Source organism: Sciurus carolinensis, chromosome 7 (assembly GCF_902686445.1).
Source record: "Sciurus carolinensis chromosome 7, mSciCar1.2, whole genome shotgun sequence".
Classification (NCBI taxonomy): domain Eukaryota; kingdom Metazoa; phylum Chordata; class Mammalia; order Rodentia; family Sciuridae; genus Sciurus; species Sciurus carolinensis.
The window spans coordinates 131828409-131851821 of NC_062219.1; the positions used below are offsets into that span (position 1 = coordinate 131828409).

General features: G+C 36.4%; 1 protein-coding gene and 1 pseudogene across 5 annotated transcripts in view; one reads left to right on the forward strand and one right to left on the reverse strand.

Annotated features, from left to right (window-relative positions):
* Nucleotides 1–23413, reverse strand: part of Exoc2 (exocyst complex component 2) — a 205587-nt gene that overhangs the window by 47076 nt on the left and 135098 nt on the right. For all 5 annotated transcript variants that reach the window (XM_047557921.1, XM_047557922.1, XM_047557923.1 and 2 more), the window contains 5 exons: nucleotides 20415–20495; nucleotides 19899–19958; nucleotides 19167–19228; nucleotides 15815–15881; nucleotides 12548–12664 (listed from right to left, as the gene is read on the reverse strand). In XM_047557921.1, coding sequence (XP_047413877.1) covers nucleotides 12548–12664; nucleotides 15815–15881; nucleotides 19167–19228; nucleotides 19899–19958; nucleotides 20415–20495 — 387 coding nt within the window. The remainder of the gene's footprint in view (nucleotides 1–12547; nucleotides 12665–15814; nucleotides 15882–19166; nucleotides 19229–19898; nucleotides 19959–20414; nucleotides 20496–23413) is intronic.
* On the forward strand, nucleotides 1512–2170 carry LOC124988453 (ras-related protein Rab-7a-like; annotated as a pseudogene).

Sequence of the window (23413 nt, forward strand, 5' to 3'; positions counted from 1 at the left end):
GAGAACGACCAAACAAAATTTAGTTATCAATACTCAGCAACAGCAACAACAACAAAATCACTGATAGATACATAATTTGAATGACTCTCAAGACGGTATTAAGTTGAAGTAAAAAGGGACAGATACACATGAAGTTCCAAAAAGACAAAGCCACTCTGCTGACAGAAGTCAGAAAAGTCAAAAGAATAGTGCCTGGGACACAAATCCAAGATAGCGAACTAGAGGTAGGCTGTGTTCCTTGTTACTCCTTAACTGGGGATTCAAGCAGAGGAAAATCTTTCTCTGTGAGGCAGTCTTTGCTGCTCTTGGATCCCCTGCTATTTACCCCATTCATCTACCATGATCACCGCTGTCTGCCAGCATATCGCCTACTTTTTGAGTGTGGACCGTTCACTGACTGCCACCTATCATCTGCCATTTGCCCGTCTACCTGCCTCTTGCCTGGCCATCGCCTGCCTTTCACCTAACCATCAACCACTGCCCAAGGTCTACCTGCTGATCGTCCATTGTTAGCCTGAAGTCCACCTCTAGATCACCAGTGGGTCACCTGCTGCCCACTGTTGCCTGGAAGTCAATTTGTCACAGTAGCCACAGGTTTGGTTACATGTGGCTGCTGCCATTTTGAGACAACAGCCAGGACCTGCAGGACCCCCAGCCCAACCAACTGCACCCCAATCAGTACTGACAGCCCGCCTGACCTTCAGGACCCCGGCCCACCTCATGCCCCACACAGACTCAGCTCCTGCACTTGGTCAACGCCCACACTACAGCTCCCTAGTTGACAACACTTTGAAAGTCACTGCAGTCATCTTGGATTATCCCAGAAACTCCCAGCCTGACACTCCTGCTGGAGATTGGAAGCTCGTTGTCAGGTACCTTTCGTGCACTGTCTATACTGGGTGCTGCTATTATTGATCTCCCTCTTAAAGAAGAGGTTTTAGAAACCTGCAGGGTCACTCTAAGCCTATAAGGGGGAAACTGCAATACCCAAGATCCACACTGCTACACAGGAAGACACATGAACAACATGAAAAACAAGGGAAGAAAGTGTCCCAAACAAACCTAGATGCTATATCAATAGAATCCAATGATAGTACAGTAAAAGAAATGACAGGAAAGGAGTTCAGAATGTACATATTTAAAATGATCCATGAAGCAAAGAATGAGATAAGAGAGCAAATGCAGACAATGAATGACTGCTCTAATAAATAGAAAAAAAAAAAAAAAAAAAAAAAAAAGAGCAAATGCAGGAAGCAAAAGATCATTTCAATAAAGAGATAGAGATTCTGAAAAAAACAAAAACAAAAACAAATACAAAGGCGGCGGCGGTGGCAGAAGTGGGAGCCGGGCCAGAGTCTTGGCCATAAAGTCAGAGGCAGTGGCAGCAGCAGCGCTGAAGGCTGAGAGAGAGCACCCAGGGGTCCCCTGCCCTCTGTTGCGTCTCCTCCTCAGCAGGAACCCTCACAATGCACCCAGCCCAGGACCCCTAGTGCAGCGGCCACATATGAAGGATGACCTCTAGGAAGACAGTGCTGCTGAAGGTAAACATCCTGTGAGATTCGGGCGTTGGTAAGACATCACTCATGAACCAGTATGTGAACAAGAAATTCAGTAATCAGTACAAAGCCACAATAGGAGCAGACTTCCTGACCAAGGAAGTGATGGTGGATGACAGACTAGTTACCATGCAGATCTGGGACACCGCCAGTCAGCTATGCAGATCTGGGACACCACCAGTCCAGAGCAGTTCCAGTCCCTCTGCATGGCCTTCTATAGAGGCACAGGCTGCTGCATCCCAGTCTTCGATGTGACCGCCCCCAACACCTTCAAAACCCTGGACAGTTGGAGAGATAAGTTCCTCATCCAGGCCAGTCCCTGGGATCCTGAAAACTTCCCCTTCGTCATGTTGGGGAACAAGATTGACCTTGAAAACTGACAAGTGGCCACGAAGAGGGCACAGGCCTGGCGCTACAGCAAAAACAACATTCCCTACTTCAAGACCAGTGTCAAGGAGGCCATCAACATGGAGCAGGCCTTCCAGATAATCACTCAGAATGCGCTTAAACAGGAAATGGAGGTAGAGCTATACAACGAATTCCCAGAACCCATCAAACTGGACAAGAACAACCCAGCCAAGGCCTCGGCCAAGAGCTGCACTGCTGAGGGGTAGTGGGCGCAGAGCAGAGTCCTCCACCCCCAGGAGCATATCCAGGCCTTCCACACACTGCCCCCTCCTCCAGACAGAACAGCAAGGGAACAGCTGCCACTGAATCACCCACACCCACAGAGGGCACGCGCACACACACGCACACACACACAGACACACACACACACACCCTCATGTGGCACCAGGACAGGCCAGCTGAGCCAGCACTCTGTCCTGGAGTCAGCCTTGGAAGCTTCTTCTTTTTGACCACTGGAGAGAGAGAACTGTTCACATTCAATCTGTGTCTAATTAATTATCTGGTTTTTTTAAAGGTCTTGTGGTCCCCCCAATGACAAGGCTCCCCTTGGGAAGGCTGGTGCCCACGCTTCATGATAGGCTTCCGGCCAGCCTGGTCAAGCTGTTTTGTATGTATCTGTAAATGCTCGTTACTTTTAACTAATCAGATCTTTTTACAACATCCATTTATTATGTAATGCTTCTTTGAAAAAAATCCTTTAGTACATGTTAATATATGCAACCAATTAAAAAAAATGTATAAATTAGTGTAACAAATTCTTGGATTAAGTGTTGAAGTCCTGGAAGGCAAGTGTAGCAGGTCAGACCCTCTCTGGATCACAGAGTGTTAGCATCTCAGAAGCTGGAGATGCAGCTAGTGGCAGTATTCTGTACTGTAGACACGAGAAAGATGGACGCCTTTTCTCCAAGACTCAAGTCAAAAAAAGGAGATTTTCATCTCTCTAGTGGGAAAACTTGTCTAGATCCCTTCTGTGTCTAAATTTTTTTCCCAAAGAGTTGATTTGCAAAATACCATGTGCAATAAATGGCTGTTATTTCATATTAAAAAAACAAAAATCCTTGAAATGAAGGAAATAATAAACCAAATTAAAAACTCCATAGAAAGCATAACCAACAGATTAGATCGCATGGAAGACAGAACCTCAGGCGATGAAGACAAAATATTTAATCTTGAAAACAAGATGACCAAACAGAAAAGATGGTAAGAAATCATGAACGGAACCTCCAACAATTATGGGATATCATGAAAAGACCAAATTTAAACATTACTAGGATTGAGGAAGGCACAGAGATACAAACCAAAGAAATGAACAACCTATTCAATGAAATAATATCAGAAAATTTCTCAAATCAGAAGAATGAAGTGGAAAATAAAATACAACAGGCCCATAGGACAACAAATGTACAAAATTACAAGAGATTCATACCAAGGTACATTATAATGAAAATGCCTAACATCCAAAATAAACATAGAATTTTAAAGACTGTGAGAGACCAGTATCAGATTACATATAGGGGGAAACCAATATGGATTATCAGAAGATTTCTCAGCTCAGACTCTAAAAGCTAGAAGGATCTAGAACAACATATTTCAAGCTCTGAAAGAACATGGTTGCCAACCAAGAATCTTATACCCAGCAAAACTAACCTTCAGATATGACAACAAAATAAAAGCCCTCCATGATAAACAAAAGTTAAAAGATTTACAAATAGAAAGCTTACACTACAGAACTTTGTCAGCAAAATATTCCATGATGAAGAAATGAAAAACAACAATGTAAGACAGCAAAGAGAGGAACTACCATAAAGGTAAGGCCAATCAAAGGAGAAACCAAGCCAAGTTAAAAACCAAAATTAAGCCAAAATGACTGGGAATACAAATCATATCTCAATAATAACCCTGAAAGTTAATGGCCTAAACTCACCAATCGGAAGACACAGACTGGCAGATTGAATTAAAAAGAAAGGCCCAACAATATGCTGCCTTCGAAAGATTCATCTCATAGAAAAAGACACCTACAGACTAAAGGTGAAAGGATGGGGAAAAATATACCATGCACATGAACTCAGTGAAAAAGCGGGGGTTTCCATCTTCATAACAGAAAAAGCAGACTTCAAGCCAAAGTTAGTCAGAAGGGATAAAGAAGGACATTTCATACTGCTTAAGGGAAGCATAAATCATCAAGACATAACAATTGTTAATATTTATGCCCCAAACAATGGTGCATCCATGTATGTCAAACAAATCCTTCTCAATTCCAGGAACCCAAATAGACCACAACACAGTATTACATGACTTTAACACACCTCTCACCACAGGATAGATCTTCCAAACAAAAATGAACAAAGAAACCACAGAACTCAATAACATAATCAATAACTTAGACTTAACAGACCTATATAGAATATTCCATCCATTAACAAGTGATACACTTTCATCTCAGCAGTACATGGTTTCTTCTCTAAAATAGACTACATGTTATGCCACAAAGCTACTCAGAGCAAATACAGAAAAAAAAAAAAGAGAGATACTATTTTGTATCCTATCATATCATAATGGAATAAAATTAGAAGTCAATGATAAAATAAAGAACAGAAACTACTCCAACAACTGGAGTCTAAATAATAAGCTATTGAATGATGCATGGATAGTAGAAGACATCAGGGAGGAGATAAAAAAATTTGTAGAAGTAAATGAGAACAACCATACAACAAATCAAAATCTCTGGTACACTATGAAAGCAGTACTAAGAGGAAAATTCATTGCATGGAATGCATTCAATAAAAGAAGACAAGGTCAACAACTAAAAGACCTAACAACACATCTCAAAGCCCTAGAAAAAGAAGAACAGAACAATACCAAAAGTAGTAGAAGACAGGAAACAATTAAAATCAGAGCTGAAATCAATTAAATCGAAACAAAAGAAACAATTCAAAAAATTGACAAAATGAAAAGTTGGTTCTTGGGAAAAATAAAATTAATAAATCCTTAGCCATACTAATGAAGGAAAGGAGAGAGGAAAAATTCAAATTACTAAAATTTGTGATGAAAAAGGAAATGACAGACACCATTGAAATACATAACATAATTAGAGGCTACTTTGAAAATCTACACTCCAACAAAACAAAAAATCTTGAAGACATCAACAGCTTTCTAGAGACATATAACCTCCCAAACTGAATCAAGAGGACATACACATTTAAACATATCAATTTCAAGCAATGAAATAGAAGAAGCCATCAACAGCCTACCAACCAAGAGAAGTCCAGGACCAGATGGCTTCTCAGGTAAGTTCTATAAAACCTTCAAAGAGGAACTCTTTCAAAACACTCTTCGAAAATTCCATGAAATAGAAAAGGAGGGAACTCTCCCAAACTCATTCTATGAAGCTAGTATCATTCTGATAATAAAACTACACAAAGACACATCAAGGAAAGAAAACTTCAGACTAATATCCCTAATGAACATATTAAAATTAACAAAATTTTAGCAAACTACATACAAAAACGTCTTTAAAAGATAGTGTACCATGATCAAGTGGGTTTCAACCCAGGGATGCAAGGTTGGTTCAACATCTGGAAATCAATAAATGTAATTCACCACATAAACAGACTTAAAGTTAAGAATAATATGATTATTTCAATATATGCAGAAAAAGCATTGATAAAATACAGCACCCCTTCTTGCTCAAAACACTAGGAAATAAAAGGGATAGGAGGAACATACATTGACATTGTAAAGACTATCTATGCCAAGCCCATGACCAACATCATTATAAATGGAGAAAAACTAAAAGGATTCCGTCTAAAAACGGGAACAAGACAGGGATGCCCTCTTTTATCACTTCTATTCAACATCATCCTTGAAACTCTAGTCAGAGTAATAAGAGAGCAAAGAAATTAAAGGTATAAAAATTAGAAAAGAAAAACTCAAACCATTACTATTTGCCAATGGCATGATTCTATATTTAGAGGATCCAAAAAATCCCACCAGAAAACTTCTAAAACTAATAAATGAATTCAGCAAAGTAGCAGAATATAAAATCAACACTCATAAATCTAATGTATTTCTATTCGTAACTGATGAATCAACTGAAAGAGAAATTAGGAAAACTACTCCATTCACAATATCCTCAAAAAAAAAAAAATACTTGGGAATCAATCTAACGAAAGAGGTGAAAGACCTCTACAATGAAAACTACAGAACACTAAAGGAAGAAATTAAAGAAAACCTTAGAAGATGGAAAGATCTCCCATGTTCTTGGATAGGCAGAATTAATGTGGTCAAAAGGACCATACTTCTAAAGGCACTATACATATTTAATACAATTCCAATAAAATCCCAATGACATTCCTCACAGAAATAGAGCAAGCAATTATGAAATTCATCTGGAAGAATAAAAGACCCAGAATAGCCAAAGCAATCCTGGGCATGAAGAGTGATACAGGAGGTACAACAATACCAGACCTTAAACACTACTGTAGAGCAATAGTAACAAAAACAGCATGTTATTGGCACCATAAGAGACAGGTAGATCAATGGTACAGAATAGAAAACACAGACAAACCCACATAAATATAGTTGTCTTATACTAAACAAAGGTGCCAAAAACATACAATGAAGAAAAGAGCCTCTTCAACAAGTGGTGCTGGGAAAACTGGAAATCCATATGCAGTAAAATGAAATTAACCCCCTATCTCTCACCCTGTATGAAACTCAACTCAAAATGGATCAAGGACCTCAGAATAAGACCTGAGACCCTTCACCAAACAGAAGAAAAAGTAGACCTGAATCTTTACCATGTCAGTTTAGGACAAGACCTCCTTAAGAAGACTCCCAGAGTGCAAGAAATAAAAGCAGAAATCAATAAATGCAATAGATTCAAACTAAAAAAGCTTCTTCTCAGCAAAGGAAATAACTAATAATATGAAAAGAGAACCTATACAGTGAGAGAAAAATCTTCACCACACACACTTCAGATAGATCACTAATCTCCAAAATTTATAAAGAACTTAAAAAATTTTATACCAAAAATACAAAGAACCCAATCAATAAATGGGCTAAGGAACTGGGCAAGATACTTCACAGAAGAAGATATACAGGTAATCAACAAATATATGAAAAATTGCTCGTCATCTCTAGTAATTAGAGAAATGCAAATCAAAACCACCCTAAGATTTCATCTAACTCCAATCAGAATGGTGATGTGATTATCAAGAATACAAGCAATAATAAATGTTGGCGTGGATGTGGCAGGGAAGGCACACTCATATATTGCTAGTAGAGTTACAAATTGGTGCAGACAATTTGCAGTATGGGGATTTCTCAGAAAACCTGAAATGGACCCATCATTTGACCCAGCTATCCCACTCCTCGGTATATACCCAAAGGACTTAAAATCAGCATACTACAGTAGAGCAGCCACATCAATGTTTACGGTTGCTCAATTTACAATAGTCATATTGTGGAACCAACCTAGATGCCCTTCAATTGATGAATGGATAAAGAAACTGTGGTATATATAAACAACAGAATACTACTCTGCCATAAAGAAGAATAAAATTATGGCATTTGCTGGTAAATGGATGGAGTTGGAGAATAACATGCTAAGTGAAATAAGCCAATCCCAAAAAATCAAAGGCCATATGTTTTCTCTGGTAAGTGGATAATGATACATAATGGGAGTGGGGGCAGGGCAGGAAAAGAAGAATGGAGGAACTTTGGGTTGTGTAGAGGGAAATCGGGCGGGAGGGGATGGGGGAAGGAAAGATAGTGGACTGAGACAGACATTATTACCCTATATACATGTAAACACGAAAGGTGTGAATCTACATTGTGTTGAACCATAGAAATGAAAAGTTGTGCCCCATTTCTGTACAATGAATGAAAATGCAATCTGTAAATAGGAAAAAAAAAAAAAAAAAAGTAAATTTAAAGAAGAAAAAAAAAAGAAGAATGCCTGGAAGGGAATCCAAGAGAATGTTTTATATCTTCATGTAGGTGGTAGATATCAGGATGTGAACATGTGTAAAAAGTCATCAATTCATACCCTTAGTATTTGTCATTTTACTATGTGCAAATTATTCTTCAATTTCAAGAGAGAAAAATAAAGGTTGAAAATAAATGGACAAGCAAATAGATATAAGGCTAATGCAACAAAGAGAGTAGAGTGGCAGTAAAATGTGTGAACTGCTCACCTAAGTTCTGAGAATTTTTAAACAGATAAGTCATGAAACTTGCTCAGCACAATGGAAGTACTAATAAACGCTACCAGCTATTACTATTCTCACAACTGTCCCCTTTCCATTAATACCCCATTCATGCTGGCTGCTGAACACAGATGTCAACTTGATTCTGGCTCAATAGGCAAGAATGTGTTTCATCCAACATCAGATCAATACCTGAGTGTGGAATAAAGTTAAAAGAACCATCCCATGACTAAGGAAAGCAGAGTCTGATAGGGAAGAAGGAAAGGACAATATTTATAAAGGAATATACTATGGGACAGAGAGGAAGTGTACAAGGGCCACTGGTGCGAGAGTTGAGAAAGGCTATACAGAGAAGTAGAGGCCAGAGGGTAGTGTCCTGATGGACCAGGTGTCTCTAATTAAAAACAAGATGTCTTCTTTAAAAAGTGATAATTTAATATGTGTGTGTTATAAATAGACTCACTAATTTCCTATATCCTAGAACTGGAGACCATCTTTTACAGTACTTTAAAACTACTGGTAATAACTTACTGAGGTAAAGCTCATGTTAAGAGGCTACATTTCTGATTCAGGACAAATTATTATGTATGATAAAATACTGTTCTCTTTCTTAGCAGCAATACATATATGGAGCAATATACTTATCTCATGCAACCTGGCCCATGTCCCACTCAAGGGTCATAAATGGGTAGCACTGGAAAAGAGACATCTGAGTAGAGGTCACATTTAAAAAAATTTTTTAGAAGTTGTCTTTAATCAAAATGATTAAAAGGGTAAAATTAGTTTCTTGGTATTTTTAATGTTTCAACCTAAATGCTCAAATTTGGTTAAAATGTTTCTTTTTTTAATCTATTTTTAGTAAGAAAAAAATTTTAATTTTAAAGAAGATAGAAAAATTGCATTAAATTTGGTAAATGTATAGAAATAAGCCCATTAAACTTCCATCAGCACACCTTGCCCAGTGCATGTGGATAACTTGGTTCAGTCACATTAATGTTTTATTTTTAGAACTTTACAAATGAACATTAAAGACAGATGGCAAACTCACATCCTTTTATATTATTAAAACACAACTCTGGACAAAAGCCAAGTAAATAATTAACTTTTAACAATAAACTCTTAATTCTTAGTAAGAGGTGACATTATTAACAGAAAAAAAAGAAAAATATGTGGATGACAGGATACAGGCCAGAAGATGTTCCTAGGACTTGGTAGGGAAGGTCATTCTTTCCCACTTCTTAGCCTCCTGTTATGGTTGGGTCCTACTTTTATTTAGCAGAAAAACAAAGGACATTAGTAGAAAAAATATTTCTAGGCACACAGCATTTGCTGTCTGGGTTCCAAATGGCATGAAGATCCCTGAAGGTTCATCATGGGGGAACTTTGTAGGTAAGGTTTCCTTGAAAGATGATTTGGATACTCTGATCACATGAATTAACATTCAATGAATCAACAATCTGCATTTTCATATTTTCTTTTTTTGGGGGGGAGGGCGTGTTTTTTCATGAGAATAATTTCATTCTTTAAAATATATGGTGCCAGAGCAGAAAAAAACTCTGATTTGGAATGAGAAAACTTAATTTTGAGTCCTGGTTGTTCTGTTACTTTCAGGACAAGTCCTTGGCCTCTCTGAATATCATTCCCTATGAAGAATATGGGGCTAAAAATACCATCCCTTATTTATTTGCTTATTTATTTATTTACTTTTCAAGGTTATTGGTATACATATGAAAGCATTCCAGTTTCAAATGTTAAAATCCTAAAAAACATGGTTATTTGTATATTATTCCTACAATTAATTCAATTCTATTTTTGAATGTGAGAAGCAAAATGAAGGGAATTTAAAAACTGACTTTTTTCAGTCTTCTACTGGCTGAATGAAGTACCAATAAGAAACTAGAAAGGAGGCTGGGGTATAGCTCAGTGGTAGAATGCCTGCCTAGTATGCTTGAAGGTCCTGAGTTCAATCCCTAGTGTTACAATTAGGATGCGAGGTGTCTCCAAAAGTTCAAATGTGAGATAATCCAAGAAGGTTTAGAGGAGAAATGATTAGATTATGAAAGCCTTAACCCAATTAGTGAATTAATCCCCTGATGGTATTAACTGAGTGATACCTGAACATGGGTAGGGTGTGGGTGTAAGGGGTCACTGGGGGCATACCTTTGGGGTTTATATTTGGTGAGCTGAACTCAGTGTCTCTCTGTGACCTGATCATCATCATGTGAGCTGCTTCCCTCTGCGACACTTCTGCTGTAATGTTTTGTCCCACCTCAAGTCCCAAGGAATGGAGCCGGCTATCTTCATGAGAAAACCTCTGAAAACATGAGCCCCCCCAAATAAACTTTTCCTCCTCTAAAATTGTTCTTGTCAGGTCTTTTAGTCACAGCAGCAAAAAAGCTGACTAAAACACTTGAAAAAGAGAGAGAGAGAGAGAAAGAGAGAGAGAGAGAGAGAGAGAGAGAGAGAGAGGGAGAAAAGAGAGAGAGGAGAGAAAGGAGAAGAGAAGAGAAGAGAATAAGAGGAGAAAGAAGGCAGGAGGAAATAAAAACTGGAAGAAACTCCGGTCAACTACCAGATCACACCAGGAGGAGGTTTGAGAGAAAGTCAAATGTTCAGTGACACAACATGAAAAGACCTCTAATAAACCATTATCTCTAAGAGCAGAAACAGAGAATATACCCTGTGATTTTTCTAAGACACGGCTAGAGTCATCTGTCATTTGGACAGAGAACCATCTGGAAAATGATGGCAGCTGGCAACATTTTTCCTTGAATACAAGCAATAATTTACTTGGTAGGCATCATGAAAATGAGTTCAACACATAACAAACAGAATCAGGAGAAATGCTATAATATAAATCTTGTCACTATTTGTTTCAACCACAACTGAATAATTTTAAATATTTGAGATGATTAATTTGCTAAAAATTCAAAATTCAAATTCTGAGGGAGAATAAAACCTATCATTTATTCTATGATACACTCCCAGATCCTTCCTACTCTCCTGTTTTTCAAAATGAACTGGACAAAGACTAGGAAGGATATTTTTTAAAAAGTCCTTTCTTAGTCAATTTCTTTCTACTTATTAATGATATAAACTGAAGCACCAGAAAGTTTCTACTTATTGCTTCACAAAAACCTGGAGAAAAATTAATCTTAATTGCTTCTCTTATCATTTCATATATTTTTAAAATGACAAAGAAAATTTCTCCAATAAATATATTCATGTAACTAATGTATAAAAACAGAGTGACCACATTCTACAAATAATAACTTTTTATTGTAAGACAGCATATTGCAATTCTTTACACAAAAATTTCTGGAAATAAACTAGACACTTGGCCCTAAAGCCTCAAGTCACAACATTTCTCATCAGGATGATTAATCTTTACGAAAAGGCAGGAAAACAAGACAGAGCCGCCTACTCTGACATTTTCATTCTTTGAAGAAAAAAAAAAAAATCCCAATCTAGTTCATGAACTGGAACTATCATTTATAAAAAGTATGTAATCAACCAAGAGTAAACTTTGATTATATGATTAACAAGATCATTATCTTTCTTATTCTTTGCATTGAGAAAACTATACTGACATTATAAAGTGGTTCTAGCATCATTTTACCTAGAAATCTGATAAACATTTGCCCAGGAACCAAACTTTAATAACAATGTTATTTCATTTTTTCCCTTTTATGCTTACTTGAAAAAATATAAACAAGAGATAACAAAACAGATTTTTTTAAAAAACTCGCTCAAATGATTTGTATAAGACTTATTTTTGCCCACTCTTTCTAAATCCAATGATCAGAGAGTGGGGGAAAATGTATCTTTCAGCTAAGATGTTAAGTGTCCTGCAACTGCTATTGAGCTGGGCACACACGAGTGTGTGCACATATGCTTAAGAAGTACGGCAAAAGTATCATTGTGGTTACATGGAAAGGAAGAGAGGAAAGAGAGGTGTGGATCAGCAGGAAGAGGTTTATCTGCAGGCTCCGAGAGTTTGCTGTTGGTTGTATCTAAAAGCTCTACCCTAAAAGGACTCAAATGTGACATGATTCTTATAGATTTAGTTTGATGCCTTTCTCTCCTTACTTTCTTTCCTCACTTTTGAAGAGTTTAGGAGGGGAGTAAACCATCTCTAACCTTGCAGGCTTGGCTCTACAGAAAGCATCTGGCATTAAAATAAGAGTTCAAAGGGAGGTATGAGAAGGAAGGAAATCATTCAAAGATAGTATGAGAGAGTGCAAGGAAGAGGCTGTGGGAAAGGCAAGGAGAAGGAATAAGACAGGGAAGCCAAAGAAACGAAGGAGAAGAAAACAGCTTGTGAACAAAGTTCAGAAAACAATCAATTTGTTCACTTAACCTTAACTGATTTACCTGTGTTATTTTTTCTATTCCCTGGAAGTTGTGTTTTTCAAAATGTTCTGCTATATTTAAGAAAGTACGACGTTCTAGATGGCAGCAATTACTCAGGACAATCAAAAGTCGCTGTTCCTAGAAGCAAAACAAATTTTTAGAAATACATTTTTTAGTAACACTTGGCAAGTATAACAGATAAACCTTATCACTTTCTGGAGTTTAATTATAATCTCTTGCTTTTTAACCTCTATATTCCATGCTTTTCTTGACTGTTTCTTTCCTAACATTAACATAGGAAGAAACATCATATAGTTCTACAATTCCACTAATTGCTTATGATCACATAATACACTAAAGAGTCAAATGGGTTACAGGTGTGCTCAGGTGTAGGCGTTTCCCTAGCGTGGGCAAGGCCCTAAGTTCAAACCACACCACTGCCTTAAAAATAAAAAAAAATAATAAAAAAGAATAAAATAATGTTTATTTTACCAATTTCATATACACAAAAATGTTATACAAATGGATATCTTAAATAACTATTAGAAGAATATAAACTTTTATAGCTTGAAAGAGATTAATGCTGACATATTATCTGTTTGATGGGCTCCTTCAAAATCCTCATGGACTGAGGGTCACTAAGGCCAAAGGATTCTTCCACAGGAAGTGGTCAGGTCAGTTAAGGGGAGGAGTAGAGCTCCATTTGCTGGTACATTCTCCAGGGTCCTGTCCCACTTAAATAATTTCTTATAAAAATGACCAGACCCCAATGCTTATAAATGTAATATCCTACAGTTCAGAAGAATTATGTATATACAATTCTGGGAATGGCCCTTGTGGCTGCTACTGTGGTCACTGAGGCTGGGGGTCCTGTACTCCAGTTGGTGTGAGGGCATTCTCTGGAACAGCAGTGACTCATCTATGGTCTTCATTCAAGATCCTTGACTAAAACTAAGGCAAAACCACCTTGTAGGAAAAGTTCTCAACCATACTTGGCTTATTCTTTCTGTACAGAATCAGAATAATTTGCAATAATGTAGTTCGACATAGAAAAGGTAGATATGAACAGGTTCCTGTTCTTTGAGGTACATGGACCAAAGATGTACTACAGTCTTTGAACTCAATTGCCAAGCAAACCTTGCATTTCCAATAATTTCAGTTCAATCAAGTGTCCACAGACCTTCTAATTTTTTTTTGGTGGGGGTGAATTATTTTTATTTTTATTTTGACACAGGGTCTCACTAAGTTGCTTATGACCTCACTAAGTTGCTGAGGCTGGCTGTGAACTTTCGATCCTCTGCCTCAGCCTCCCAAGTCCCTCCTGGGATTACAGGCACTGCACCCAACTATATCTAAGTTTCGTTATTTAAAATGTTCTCATCTTTATTTCTGGCAGAATATAGCCTACTCTCTGCCCTTTTGGTCATTAACAAATAGAAATAAAAGGCCAAATAATTTTAAAAAGTAACTTCAAACAAATGAAAAAGTTGCTAATGGCTCTGAGTCAACTTGTGGATAGGAAGTGGAACATATTACAAGGTTAACAGGGTGATATTATGTATAAAACTTTTTCCATATTTAGTGAATAAATGGCAGAAAAGACACCAGAAAGAAAGCAATGGGTGAGTGCTGGAACTTGCACAGATGAAGCCAGGAATGGCAAGACCATCTCTCCTTCTTGTTCCGAAACCTGGTTCTGCCATTACGCAGTTCTTTTAAAGCACATGGGCATAAGTGAACAGGACTGGTATCCCCAATATTATTTTCATGTTTGGTCTTTATCTCATTCTATGAATGTACAGTCTCCTAGAACCCCCACGTTTTTACATCCTGGCTGAATGCTTTGACCTGCTGTGACCCAGTCGGCTGCAGGTCTTACTCTGCAGGTTTAAACCTGAGCTGGGCTTTATGTCTGGCCTTGAGGAAGTTGTTTGGGCTGTTGCTGAAAGGTATGCACAGATGAACTGTGCCACTTAACATGTGGAAACCAGCCCACCCTGAGCCAGATTCTTTAAACCTAAATTCCATAACACAGGTCCCTTTTTGTGGATATTCTCATTACCCACTGTCCAATGAGAGGAGATACTGTAACCTCCTCCATATGTAAGCCTTCTGATAAATGCTTTGGACTGATCACCCTGCATTTTGAAATCCCAACAGGCCCCATTTAGGACAGTAACTTGCAGGAACTCCCCTACCACCATGTCTGGGGAGACTTTAGGCACAAGTTCTGCTGGACAGAACACTAGTATTTTTCTTAGTATTTTTATCTATTCATAGGCTGTGTATATAGGGCTAATTCACAAATCTCTCTAGATTTCCTTCCTGGGATCCAGACAAGTATATCCAATCACCCAGAAGATATCTCCTACTATCATCCATTGGACAAATCTGCTCCCAAACTAAGTTTTCAATCTTTCTTTAGAAGATGTTTATCTCAGTGGCAGGTAACTTCTGAATCTAGTCATCCAAACAAGTAAAACCTAGAATAATATTTTTAACTACTTTGACTAAACAATAGTTTCCCTAATATGCCAAATCTATTATTATTTAGGAATTCATACTTAAAATTACTGTGGAAATAACAAATAAGAGGGTAGGAAATTCAAATCTTTTTTTCTTGATACACACAAACACACACACATTCAATACATCATCACAAATCAGAGAAGTTATTTTTCTTTAAGATAGCTAACTTGAGTCTGGATTCAACAGCTAAGTTTACCTACATGGTAATGTATACATGTGAATCATCCCTAAATACATGTATATATTAAAAATGTGTATGCACATGTGTATACATGTGTGCATGTATGTGTAGATATATGGTGATCTGGTTTTGTTTTTGCTGTAAAACCTGTATTCAAATAAAATGGTGACCTCACAGAAACAAAAGAAAGAAAAGAAAAGCTTCTCTGATTGAAGAGGCAACAGACATGAGGGACATCCCCTTGTCCTGTGCCTCCTTCCCAGAGGATCAAGGTAACTTTTTCAAGCACCAGAGAACTAGTAGGACATCTTTTAATGCTCACGAGCCTGCACAGATGTGGCAAGTGTGCAGGACTTTTTAGGTGCAATTGCAGCTAAAAAGTGATATGAGGTACATTTTAATTATACTTCACTAAAATTTTCACAACATAATATAGCCCCAAAGTATAGAGCACTGTCCCATACAACATGTTACAGCAATGATGCAGTAATACTCAACATAATTCAGATTGATTTATGGGCTAGTCATTAAATAATTTTAAAAGGCATGTTTTATTTTCCTTTTATTAGCTTACTTACGGAAGTCAAACTAAAGTCTTCATGAATACTTCCAAACAAATCAGGAGAAGAAATGTCTACAGAAAGACTGAATTATAGAAGAGAAGAGTTAGAATTAAAGCACTGAAATTGAAAAATGCAACAAACTATGTGTAAATTTCACTTTAAAAGGTTCTGGTATAACTATAAAGAACATTTTTTAAAAAGCTTTTTAAAAAAGGTTTCTTTGGATTAGGAAGAGGGGAGTAAGGGGAGGGGAGGGGACATGGGGTGGGGGAAGGATGGTGGAATGAGACAGACATTATTACCCTACATATATGTATGACTATACTACCAGTATGACTCTGCACTATGTGCAGCCAGAGGAACAAGAAGCTACATTCCATTTGTGTACAATGTATGTATTCTACTGTCATACAGAACAAATTAAAAAAAAAAGGTTTTGGTTAAAAAAAAAAATCAAATAACTTTCTATAAGTTTCCTAAAATATATTTTTAAATTAATAGCTCAAAGAAGGCACAGTGGGCTATCAACTAACATGGGTCATTAAAAAAACAAAAAAAAAAAACAACAAAAAAAAAAAACTGCTTTTGGATATTCTCAAAACTGACATAAATTTAAAACAAACCATCAAAGGAAAAATGTCAAGTAATTTTACTCAAAGTGTTTCTATCAGAATTTCCAGGGGGCTTTTTGAAGCTTCCTTTCATAGTAACCCACTTAAAGGTGAGGTGAATTAGGAAATTAATTGATAACCCACAAGCAACTAGAAACAAAACTGCAGAGGGAAGGACGTATCATAAAGATACCATTCCTTTTCTTTAAACCTGACTGATTTTAAAATTCCTATGGAAGATTAAAGCAATGAAAATACAAATTAACATTTCAAAACAGAGATAATAAAAGAATGCCAGTCTGAAAAACATTGAAACATAAACCAAAGATAATTAAAACAGCACTGATTTAAAATATATTTGATGAATCAACTGAAAATAAAGCTCAGAAATACATTGTACATGTATATCTAATACAATGATGTATGAAACAAATTATAACCAAGCAACAAGGAAAGGCAATCAATAATACCAAGATTCTGATTAATTACACAAATTTTGGCATAGTAATAAACTTAATAAAGAAAATCAATTCAGAAAATCTAAAAGAATTAAAAACTTATTTGGTCATCACAGATAGTTTTATATACTGGAAAACAAAAACCAATATGAGGAAATAAATAAGTAAAATTCCTTAGAAAACTTGGAATGGAAACACCATTTGACCCAGCTACCCCACTCCTTGGCCTATACCCAAAGGACTCAGCATACTACAGAGATATAGCCACATCAATGTTCATAGCTGCTCAATTCACAATAGCCAGATTGTGGAACCAACCTAGATGCCCTTCGATTGATGAATGGACGAAGAAACTGTGATATATATATATATATATATATATACATACATACACACACACACACAATGAAATATTTCTCAGCCATAAAAATAATAAAATTAGGGCATCTGCAGGCAAATGGATGAAATTGGAGAATATCATGCTAAGTGAGATAAGCCAATCTCAAAAAACCAAAGGACGAATGATCTTGCTGATAACCAGATGATGACACATAATGGGGGGCGGGAGGGGGGCAAGAATGGAGAAAGGAGGAACTCTATAGAGGAAAAAGAGGGGTGGGAGGGTTGGGGAGGGAATAACAGAATGAATCAAAAACTATTACCCTAGGTAAATGTATGATTACACAAATGGTATGCCTCTACTCCATGTACAAACAGAGAAACAAGATGTATCCCATTTGTTTACAATAAAAATAAATTAATAAAAAAATAATGAGGGAAATGCAAATGAAAATCACAATGGGATATTACCTCACACCTGTTAGGATGAGTGTTAAGAAGACAAGTTTTTTTTTGTTTTGTTTTGCTCTTTTGTTTTGGTGGTTCTGGGGTTTGAACCCAGAGCCTAATGCATGCCAGGCAATCACTGTACAACTGAGTCATGTCCTCAGAATTACACTATTATGTGTAACTATAATGCAATAAAACATAAAAAGAAAAAATGACAGGGTGAAATAAGAAACTTTTTATCTTAAAAATATATATGAATGCCAATTAATGATGAATGAAATGATATCTGAAGTGGGTAAAATCGAAAGGAAGCATTTTTTGGTTATCTATTTAATAAGGTGGCTTAAGTTAACGATTTTTCAATTAAATCAACAAAGCTCTGTGGGTTAAAATAAAAAGACAAGAGATATGTGTTGATGAGGATGTGGAGAAAAAAGGAATCTTTGTACCCTGTTGTGGACTGTCAGTGTTACATTCTTCAAAACTGGGGAAAACGGAGGAATGCTGGTTAAAGGGTACAAATTTTGAGTTATAAGAAAATAAGTTCTGGGGATGGAACATGATGTGGTTACGTTAATCCTCCATACTAACTAGAGTTAATAGGACGACTGTAATGTTTGCTTGTAATTTGCTGAGAGTAGATATTAAGAGTCCTCACCACCCACAGACAGTCCTACCCCCAGCAATGATTTTTGATGATATTAATGGTGTCAATTAATTTTATTGTGGTAACTACTTTACAATGCATATCAAATAGATGTACACCCTGACTATGTACAATTTTTACTTGTCAATTATATCTCATTAAAGCCAGAAAAAAGGAGTTATTAAAATAAACTCATTATGAGTAAGATTCTCATTCCTATTAATAAAGTCATTAAGAATAAAGTCATTAAAATTAAAAAAAAATTAAAGATTTAGGAGACTTTTTTTTCAAAATTGTTATCAGAGCAAAAATTTTAGATGCAGAGGAGTTAAATGTGTCAAGTGTCATTCAGAAAAATTAGATGTTAAAAAAACAAATAAAGCATTTTATAGTACTGTCCTATATAGCCAAACTATGAAAAAACTACCTCATGAATTTGGAAATATCAAGTCAGGAAGTATTCTCTGGAGCTCAAATAACTGACCCAGGCTCAACTCTTCCCAGATGCTCAATTTCTAACAAGAGAACTGGTGCAGTCTCCTAACACCAGGAGTATAAAAATAATAACCGGGAGCTATACAATTAAATTTCCCACCATTTTATTATTTATAAAACCTATTCTTTTGGACAATTAGTAAGCTAATTATGTTTTCAATTTGTTTAATATGTCTGTAATAAGATTACAATGAATTCAGAAGATAAAAAACTTATGGAAAAGGCATAGGTAATATACAACTATGACTTTAATATGAACAATTTACCTCTCCCTGGAACTCTCAGAATATAAAACCAAATATGTAACTTCAGTCTACATTTTTAATTCTCTTAAATGCACAGATGAAAATAACTTCACTTTTACTTACTGTGTAGTATCTATATCAGCATCAGGTTTGGTGCTCAACTGTTCCAGACAGTATATAAAAACCTAAGTCAAAGATAAGTTTCAGTGACATAAACTGTGACAGTCATCTATTTGGACATGAAAATTATTTAACATGAAATAGAACTATCTATACCATCAGTGGTATGTTGTGGGAGTGTATTAAGTATATTTATATGTGTGTATGTGTGTTCCTGTGTGACAGATAAGTTGCTTCAATGTATACCACATAAGTGACAAAAAAATAAAAGCACTTATGTTTTTGACCAATTGTTTTTGAATATATTTTAGGAAAAAAAAACCTTTTTTCTTTCCCTTGTTCATTCACTAACATTTTTCAACTTTGTTAACACAATGTGCCTACACAGAACTGATCCCAATCACAAAACTTTATAGTTTAGATAAAATGTAAACAAGTAATTATCATTTAATTTACTCTAGAATGATCTAATGGAAATACAAATAAAGTATCATGAGAACACAAAAATGAAAAAGTTAACAAATTAAATATTCAGGTATTATTAAAATGAGCAAGAATTAATCCTAGATTAAATATTATTTTGTTACCCTACTTACTCTAAACTATTACATACACAGATAAGATTCAAATATGAATCCATATTTAACAAGTTATACATATTATATAAACAGAAGGGCTGACTGCTAAACGCATGCATGATCCCAGGTTTTGGGCATCACTGCTGTCAAACATTACCTGCATGATATTGATGCTTAACTGGCAAACCTCTTCCTGTGTTTTAGGTTGTTGAAAGACCTGTGAGGAAGAATTATGATTGAAACTTTTAGACTTTGCTAAGGAAATAAACTATTTATGGAGTTAGACACAGTTAAAACATGAGAAACTGCTTCAGGTATGGACATGCTTGCTCTGAAGAGCCGATTCATAGGTGATTTCCTACTTAGGGGTAGTTCTGGTCCCAAGCTGGCTGACAATACCCAGGTCAATCATTCACTTTGTATTCAAAGTATTGCCTACATCCCCTGGACTCATATTTTAACTCTTATCATCCCACCTTAGAACCAGCAATCAGCATATCTCTATAGTTGAACTTAAAAACACACACACACACACACACACAAGTAAATATGCAAAATAAGTTCTTGTATTCAGAAATTCAGTTCTTTGTATTCAGAAATTGAAAACCATAATTCCTGAGAAAGGGTTCCTCAAGAAATTCTGAAATGGAGATGGAATTGAGCAGAAACTTACACTGGCTTCTCCAGGCTTGCACTCGAGAACGCCCTTCAGGGACTGCAGGGAGTGCACGATGCACTGTTCAAACTGGCATGGCTGAAGGAAAAAAATACCTATCTTAAATGTTTAAAAGAGCACAGGCTACGAAGACATACTTAACTAAGTGAATACGGCCAAAAATTCCAACTTTTCCAGGATTTTGGAAAGGAAGACAGACACAAATAATCTGACCAATAATATCCTAATCACCAAGTTTTAGATTTTCTTTTTGCACTTAATATTTGTAAAGTGGGTCAATCTTAAAACTAAAGTACATCTCATTCTACTAGAAGAGAACTCAAATATCACTAAAATTTGTCTTCAATATTTTACTGTTCTGAGAGACAAATGATGCACAAAGGACCAAATATAATGAGCATATGTTACTTTTTTTTTTTTCAGTATTGGGATTTGAACCCAGGAGTATAGCTACACCCCCAGTCCTTTATTTTCAGACAGTGTCTCTAAGTTGCTTAGGGCCTTAAGTTGCTGAGACTGACCTGAAACCTGTGATCCTTCTGCCTCAAGCTCCTGAGTTGCTGGGATTACAGGTATTTGCCACTGCAACCAATTTTAGCTTATATTTGAAACACTATGTCCCAGGTACATTCTGAGATAAGTTTAGTTCCCTAGATGTTCCACATCTCTGGCACTGTTCAACAAAATCTAATGCTAATAAAAATGAGCTGTAAGTGAAAGAAATTATTGTAGTTGTTAGGTATAAAGCAACCTTTCTCTCCCGCTACAGGAACCCAGCCTCCCAAACCACCTGTCAATCTGCCGTTATGCCTGCCTCTCCCGTTACAGGAATTTCCAGTTTACGTCGCCGTAACCTTCCTGCCTCCCACATTATGTTCCAATATGTCATTGGTCCATCAGTCAGTCTGTAATAATTCTCCTCCGCGATTGGTTCCTCCCAGCCCGCGAAATTCCAATATCTGACAAGAAACCCTGCGCCATCTTTCTTCTTTCCCTTTCCCCTTTCCCCCCGATCGGGCACATTTTGTCTGCTTAGAACAAAAGTTCCTCGTGTGGGACCTGTATCTGCGGAGCGTTTTTTCTGGGAGTTATCGACGAACCAAAACTGCCCCGTACATCTAACTAACAGTAGTCACATATATATTAAGTGAAAAAAAAAAGTTGAAAATATATCTAATCAATGGCAACCAATAAGCTTTAATGAATTCTAATACCTTAAGCTCCAATGTGTGAAGTTTTACTCTGGATGATAGTGACACAAGAGTAAAACAGAATTCTCATGAAAAGCTTATTTTGGCCAGGACATACCACCATGAAAGTTACAGTCAAAAATGATTTTCTAAAAAAGTATAGAAATATAAATTTTCAACTGCATAATAAAATAAGCATCATGAACAAAACAAGTAGAACTCAGAGAAAAATGGTGCTGGAGTGAAGTCTGATCTAAATAGGACAGTCAAAGAAGGTCCCCTGAGATGGCAAGAACACTGAGGCTGAGAAGTGAAAAGCAAGAGGGGAAGAAAGCAAGTTTTTTGGAGGAAAACAGTATGCACACAGGAAGAGGAGGGGGCAAGGAATACCAGCACTGAGGGACCAAGGGAAGGGCAGTGGATCATAACCTCCAAGTGTGAACACAGGCACCACAGATAGGGTTAGGAGTTTAGATTTATTCAAGGGACGCTGAGTCAGGGCAGGATCAATGCTCAACTAACCAGCTTTGTGCAAAAAATCTGGCATGAACCTCTCCTCAAAATACACATTGATTTTTCAAAAGTGTTTGGGGAAAAACAGTAACAAAAGAAAGGAAGTGACAAATGTATACATATTTTAAAAAGACAAGTTTACTTTCTTACAAAAATAGCCCTGACAATGAAAGTTAAAATAGTGCCACAGCTTTAATGATTTTACTACTCTTTGAAACCACCAGAGGGCACCATAAAGAATATTTAAAAGTAGAAGTGGGAAAAAAGGGGGATATAGGATGACTGCACAGAAAGCATTTAAAGAGTCAAAACGTGTATTAGTGCCTAGCATGTGTGACAATTGGGGTTTAACCCCCAACACCATAAAAAAAAAAAAGTTTATTAGATGAACTGACCTTAAACTTTGACCACCTATCTCAGGAGACATGAAAATTTAAGTTGTTAAAACAATGATAACAATCTGATATTGAAAATAAAATAAAAAATTGAACTTCAGACAGTTAAATAGTGACACTCATGTGTGCTCACTTAGATTTCTTGTGTTAAGATTTAAACTATGCTTTTTAAATTTTTGCATTTATATTATACAATAAATGGACAGGGAGTAATAGAAAGCTCAGTGTGCAGTTTCAGTTAAATTGGGAGTAAATGACAGTCTAAACAATTGCCTTTTCTCTAAAAAAAAAAAAATGAAATAGAGCTATCTCTTGTATCGTCAGTGAATCATCCAACATAGTTGACTACTCTACAAGAAGTTATCACAAATCATTCCAGTTCCTCTGAAAGAAGAAAATTCTCAGAATTATCCAAACTGAAAAAAGACAGAAACCATTTTCAACATGAGAAGAAAACAGGATGCTTTCAAGTGAGCTGTAAAGGAGCACTGAAGGGAAGTTCTAATTAAAGACAATACTTCGGCAGAAATAGCAGTCATAAGTGGCAAAACTCAGTATTCATTTCTTTAACACGATAAGGAATGTTTCCCTATAACAGTCACAGGAAAAGAAACAAATGGGATTGGTAGTATGGAAATGTTTAGAAAATATAACTTAGAGGTATGTGACAGGATTTGAAAGAACTAAGTCATTGTTCAAAGTCTAAGAATTTTACACACACACATAAGGTTACACTATTTTAAATTGGAATCTAGACTTGTGCTCTAGACTTTTTCTCCTGAGAGAGACCCATGCTGAATGGCTAAAACCTTGGTCAGCATTATCAAATCCAGTCTGTTAGCTTAATTCTTCAAAGACATTTGACCAGAAAATGTCTGCTGACTCTCAATGTGCTCCT